General features: G+C 41.6%; 1 protein-coding gene across 3 annotated transcripts; it reads right to left on the bottom strand.

Annotated features, from left to right (window-relative positions):
• Window positions 1-801: 801 nt before the first annotated feature.
• Window positions 802-5,085, bottom strand: LOC112889933 (protein NDL1-like). Of its 3 annotated transcripts, XM_025956736.1 has the most exons (11): window positions 4,855-5,084; window positions 2,599-2,698; window positions 2,416-2,513; window positions 2,200-2,288; window positions 2,048-2,108; window positions 1,886-1,972; window positions 1,728-1,805; window positions 1,590-1,646; window positions 1,448-1,503; window positions 1,228-1,363; window positions 802-1,150 (listed from the first exon to the last, which is right to left on the bottom strand). In XM_025956736.1, exons 1-11 carry the CDS (start codon window positions 5,068-5,070, stop codon window positions 929-931), a joined length of 1,200 nt encoding a protein of 399 aa, XP_025812521.1. In that variant the 5' UTR covers window positions 5,071-5,084; the 3' UTR covers window positions 802-928. The 3 variants fall into 3 exon arrangements, with proteins under 3 accessions (XP_025812521.1, XP_025812520.1, XP_025812522.1); XM_025956735.1 differs by having other exon boundaries at window positions 1,228-1,503; window positions 4,855-5,085; XM_025956737.1 differs by lacking the exon at window positions 4,855-5,084 and adding an exon at window positions 3,602-4,782 and having other exon boundaries at window positions 1,228-1,503.
• Between the last annotated feature and the right edge of the window lie 906 nt (window positions 5,086-5,991).

Below are 5,991 nucleotides of genomic sequence, written 5' to 3'. Positions count from 1 at the left end.
AATGATCTGAAACGGAGGGAGTAGCACGATAGCAACTTTAAAATAGCATATAATTTTCCTCGGAGACTTCACACCTGCACTCTTAATCACTGAGATTTTTCATAACTGTAGTCTATAGGCACTTGTTGTAGGAAAAAAGAATTAACTTCTTCCTAACTGGGGACAAAAGGACAAGAGGGCTCCAAATCTATCATCTCGTGACTTCTGGACCAAATGGTGCGTATTCTATGCCTCTTTCTATTTCAAATCCTACTCGTAGAATACGAAGTGCCTTCACTATGACAAATGCAAAGACGTCATTGCTTTGGTTTATAGCTAAGAGCTGCACTGTCAAGCAAGTTTTGCATCGCTTGTGTTACATGAAAATCACCAAATCTGATAAAGATTACCACCGCACCCACGAGTTGGATAATTGAGGACAGGCAGCAACATGACAAACCAGTTCAGCATTCTTCCAACCAACTTGCATCTGATCTGCTGCACGCATCAACTAGAACTGATGCATAAAATCAAACAACACACCACCAGCCATATGATAGAGGAGTCAGGATGACCAACACAGGAGGCTTCTGCAACAATGTCCTGAGGTCTGAATATCATTTAGGAGGCTGAAATGGTTCATCAGTCTAGCTCACAAGATGATGAAAAGGAAACCATGGCACTGACGAAAGAGAAGACCTAACTTTTGGCAACAGCTCATCTTCCCTTATTATTCTCTTTCTTCAACAAATAATCTGTGACAATTTACAACTGTTTAAGGCTAAAAATCAATGGAATCGAAACACCCCACCCCCCCACCCAACCCTCACCGACCTAACCTCTTTTCTATGTACATCATGGTAACAACAGCTATGTCACTCCACCACACACACAAAAAAAAAAATTCAAGGAATACACATCAGTTCCTACATCTTCTCATCATCTGTTCCTACACTTTGAGGTTGGCTCGCGTCTTGATTGGCTTTAGCTTCACCCCCATGCTCTCGGGCGAGAGGAGCTCCGGCGATACGCAGAACGGATTCAGAGGGCTGCGAGGGCTGCAGTTTATCTGGCTTGGCCTGTACAAACCGTATCCCATGAAGAAGTATTCCATTGGTATAAGCATTGCATGTGGCTGTTCCTCGGTCACAACTGACCCACAAGCTTGTACCTGTGAACATACCAAACTTGGTATGTAAACCCCCAAAATCAATGTGCGGAAAAGTTAATGTGCGGGCAAATAGATACCTCCACAAGAGCACTATATCGGCTATCAAGCTTTGCAGTCATGTAAACAGCCTCAGCATGGAACTGGGAATTCTCACCAACAAAAATAAGAGTTCTGCACTGCAGCTGGTTCAGGTTTTCTGTCAAGTCTTTTCTCCTGTATAAATCATGGCAGGATATTGATTCTACATATCTAGGTATGAGTTCATCATATAAGAATTGGACAAGGAAAGGGATATACTCATTGATAGTCTGAATAAACCGCCACACGTTCATGCCCTGCCGTTGATCTAGAAACTTCATGAATTAAAAGAGTTAAGCATCATAAATTTAAACAAATACATGGCAATTGATAATGGAGGATGAAAAGTCTTAGGGCATACACTTCTACAAGCCTGCACAATATCTGATTCAGGTTCATTAGAGCATCCACGTACTCCCTGTGGAGAAAATTCAAACAAAAAGGTTCAACGGACAGTTGCGCAAATATCACATGACATAACCTATGGTCACTATATTACCTTGCCCAAGTAGCGCTGCAACAAAATATCCTTTACCACGTTGCACATGCCATAATAATATAACAAATTTGACATTACCTGGAAAAATAAATCTATCAGTACAACATCATTATTCTGCAGGGTAAAGGGTTTTTTTAAGCTAAATATTGAATAGCTACCTTATTATAAAACCACTCTGACCATGAGGGAGCTTTACATAGAGGTGAAACAAGGATAAGTCCTAGTACTCGTTCTCTGTACTTGGTCTGCAATGAAGAACAAAAATTACTAAGCATTTGTGGAAGCAGCATAGAACACACTAGCTTAGAAGAAACACATACTGCAAATAGAGTAAGAATGTATGCGCCTGCAGTGACACCTAAACACATAACAGAATCCAATCTGGAAAAAAAAGGGAAAAGAAGTTACTTCACAAATGTCAAGAAAATCTCCAAGCACTACCACTTTATCAAAGAATATGAGAAGATCTTACCCAAAGAAATCAAGTACATCTGCAACTTGATCTGCTAAATCATCAACAGATGCCACCGGTGTGCTCAGCAAAATCGGAGCAGCTCCTAACTGCATGATTTCCCAAATTACAGTAAACCATGCAATCATGAAAAAAATGTTCCAGAATTTTCTAATGCATCATGCCAAGATAAACGAAAAAAATAATATATTCACTGTAACAGCAAGTTCCACTGACCTCATGTCCTGGGGGGCTGATATGGTAAATGCAAAAATTATGGAGCAGCAATGAAGCTGCTTCAGGACAGAAGAGCAGTCCTTGGAAACAAGACATATCTGATCAACAATAGTTGAATTCAGTCAGATTACAGCAGAATTCTTAAATAATCTAACATAAGTTAAGCATGAATGTAAAACTTACGGTTCAAGGCAATATCTGGATAAGTAATAAGAGCAGGCTTATCATGGTCACCATATATGGCAACAGATACAGATCCATGGTTTGTTTGTATATGATGTTCCTGAAGGAAACAAGAGGAAAGCGTAAATACTAGGAGAAAATATGGTTAGAACAAAATTTTTAAACCACCAAGTTGTGGTTCACACCGGATAATAAAATCCATGTGCATGTCCTGCTATTAAATCTATGATTCTACGAAGCAAAGTCTGTGAATCACAACCAAAGTTCATTTGTTTCCTATGTGTTTACCCTAAAAGCTTGCAGAGTGCTAATAAAGAAAAGCGTAAGAGCTCCACTAAAGCATGATATGCTACAGCAATGGTTCCTAGACCACATCTCCTATGGACAAGAAAAGGGGGAAAGCCAGCATTAAGTACCAACAGGAAGTGATTCCTCCACCAAGCAAATAGATAAAAACAATACTTATCAAGAAAAGCAAATGCTAGGACAATATTATTAGCTGTTCTTTTCCATCACAGGAAGGATATGCATGACGAGAAGTGGCTGTGAAGTAATGATTCAACAACATCACACCCATCCAATTTTGATGCATAACAATAACCTATCATGAAAGAGACTAGTACACTAAATTAGTCATTTTTTTCAAATAACAGAGCTAAAAGATTTTCAGGTAACCATGAGTGCAACTTCAACCCAAACTATTGGATCGTATTATCAAAAAAAAAAACTATTGGATCATAATCCTAGAGTTACCATGTTTTGGCCTGGCCTGGGCAGTTGTCTGGGAGAAGGTCCAGTTGGCAGAGAAGAAAAGGCATCTGTCATGGACATATCTATGTGTGTGGAATGCAACTAAGTTTTAGATTTTGTCCACTGCTCAGTGGACATCACCAGTCACCACTCCAGAATTGGATATAGGCAAAACTTAGCTAACCATAAATATAGTATCCCTAGCCAACCATATAGATATTCTTAGATAGCCTTTTGGCCCCTCTGCACTAACCTAGTTTCTTTCCGAAGTCCCTTTCTACTGATTTGTCGAGAACTATTTCTGTACAAGCAAAGGATGAGTAGTTCATCATAAAATATTGATATCACAGTTTTATAGCTACATGGAAGATCAAATTTAACTGCATTAGATTTCACAGACCATGTAGAAGCTCTGCAACCCCCCAACCAACAAATAAAGTTAGAGTAGCATCCATACAGAAAAAAGGGTACCTTAAATCGATTAGACCTTGTTTCCATTCAATTTGCAGACTGGTGAGATCTAGATGGTTGCCTGCTTAAGTTATGACACTAACAGTTTCCTGCTAAATATAGCATCTAAGAAAGCCCAGCTAAACCACTGAATCAGTTGCCTGCTTAAGTTGCTTCCAGAAAGCGATGGGATATTTAGAGGAAGTTTGTGCTCAAAAGCACAGCTAAAGAATCGGAGATAACATGATTGGTTATAGAGAAATAAAAAGGGGCAGTTAGGACAACCAAGCTACACCCCAAAAGCGTCAAAATCACATCTTTATGGTTTCTTTTCTTCTGGTGATAAGCACGCACATAGCAGGCAACTGATTACTTAAATCGAATCAGCAAGGTACACAAAATCATGTAGGAGTGTAGGACCACATGACTAAACGAGGACCATATACCAGAGAAAAGAAATCGGCATGGGCAAAGGCAGGTAGAGGCCAACACCCACTTGAGGCCGCAACCCGAAAAATTTCACCTCACCGATGCAACGCGACGGCTGTCAATTAAGCATACACCGAGGCGCATGAAGCAAGTGGCAAGCTAGTGGTAGCAAACGACGATACGGATGTGGGGCAGGGGCAGCGCAAAGAGGGCAAAGCAGGAAGGACAACGAAATTTAATCTAGAAGCCAGTGCGCCCCGAAATTACAATTTAGTGGTCGAACTTCAAATTCAAACTACGATAAACCACAAACCTGATTCGACAAATCCTACAAGAAAATAATGCTTGAATCTGAAACCAATACTACAATGCACCCAAAACAAGCAAGCTCAGTTGGTGGGGAAAAAAATCAAGAAACGCAGCTTCCTTTGGAACAGCTAACCCTACCACGCAAGGAACTAAATCGAAGCGAAGCAAAAACCCAAGATTACCATCTTGGCTTCAACCGGCCATCCAGTCCAAACCTCTCAATCCGCGCCCCCCAAGGCCCCAACCGTCCTCCCCCTCCCGGAGAGCAGAAATCAACTGTAGCAGGGAAAAAATGGGAGGTAGAAGGGATGCCCGAACCTTGCCGCCGAAGGAGATGCGCTCGACGTCCACCGACATGACGGAGCCGCCGGAGTCGCCCATCCCCGCCGCCGACTGCACGGGCGCTCCTGTCGAGGTGACGTGGCCTCGCCTCCCCTCCCTCCCACTCCTGCCGCCTCCGGTTTCACCTACCACCCCTTCTTTCTCTCTCCAGGATGCTCCGGCCGCCGTTGGCTTGCTTCCCCACCTGCGCATCTTGGAGGCGTTCTTGGCCTTCGCTTATAAACCGAGCGTCCTCAGCGGCGCAGCGTTTTGGGCTTTTGGCCCCTGGGAGTTTCCGGTTATTACGATCCGGTCCGGTTTACGCGGAAAGAGGAAACCGACAGGTCAGGAGTCCACCGGATCTCTACGGCCGGTCAAGAGCACAATTCTCGGTGTACACTGCTTTGAGTAGCATACCGCATTTTTTAGGGCCCGGTTTTTAGCATGCTTTATCAATAGAGTTTTAATTTCTTGCATGTCTAAATTTTTCTTTGGTGACATATAATTGCATACTTGTATTGTATAAGACTTAAAAATAGAGGGTTGCCAATGCATTTAAATCATAATCCTGATTTTACACGGAAGGATGAGGCAAGTCTTTTGTTCTTCCTACCTTGCAACTTGAAGCGCGTGGCAATTCTCTTGGTCCTCGAATGGTTCTTTGTTAGCACTAACCAGTACGATATCCGCCGTCCAAAAATATAAGAGCCAAGTACATGAAGAAATTCTTAGTCTTTAATGATTAATTGCTAGTACTACTAGGTAACATCTCTATATTTTTTGCTGGTAGGTAACATCTCTATTACTAGCTAGCAAGCCATACCGAGATACCTGCATTCCTTTTTCTTGTCATTGACATACAACATGGACATCATGGCACTATTGTCTTGTCAACATAAATATATGTAGTCCTTGATTCATGGCATAGGCGCCACAAGCTTGGTTTTCAAACTGTTTTAGTTTGATGTTGGATTTCTAGATGTTTTTTTGCAAGCTGAGAAGATTTGAAATTCCAAGATGAAAACTTGAGAATGTGAGTTCGAAGTCTTGTTTCACCAAGTTGAAGTGTGTGGTCCTACATTGAGAGCTCAAAACTACTCGAGTTAGAAGATGAATTCTTATATAATGTCAAAA

The sequence above is a fragment of the Panicum hallii genome, chromosome 4 (assembly GCF_002211085.1).
Source record: "Panicum hallii strain FIL2 chromosome 4, PHallii_v3.1, whole genome shotgun sequence".
In the NCBI taxonomy this organism is placed as follows: domain Eukaryota; kingdom Viridiplantae; phylum Streptophyta; class Magnoliopsida; order Poales; family Poaceae; genus Panicum; species Panicum hallii.
This window is presented reverse-complemented; position numbering and strand designations above follow the sequence as displayed.

Bases quoted from the DNA above. Each gene is read 5' to 3' on its own strand.
- LOC112889933 (XM_025956735.1), bottom strand. From the start codon at position 5,070: ATGCGCAGGTGGGGAAGCAAGCCAACGGCGGCCGGAGCATCCTGGAGA. The intron at 2,109-2,199 runs GTAAGATCTTCT...TTTTTTTTCCAG, and splicing joins GATGTACTTGATTTCTTTGG to ATTGGATTCTGTTATGTGTT. The intron at 1,647-1,727 runs GTAATATAGTGA...TTTTCTCCACAG, and splicing joins TGCAGCGCTACTTGGGCAAG to GGAGTACGTGGATGCTCTAA.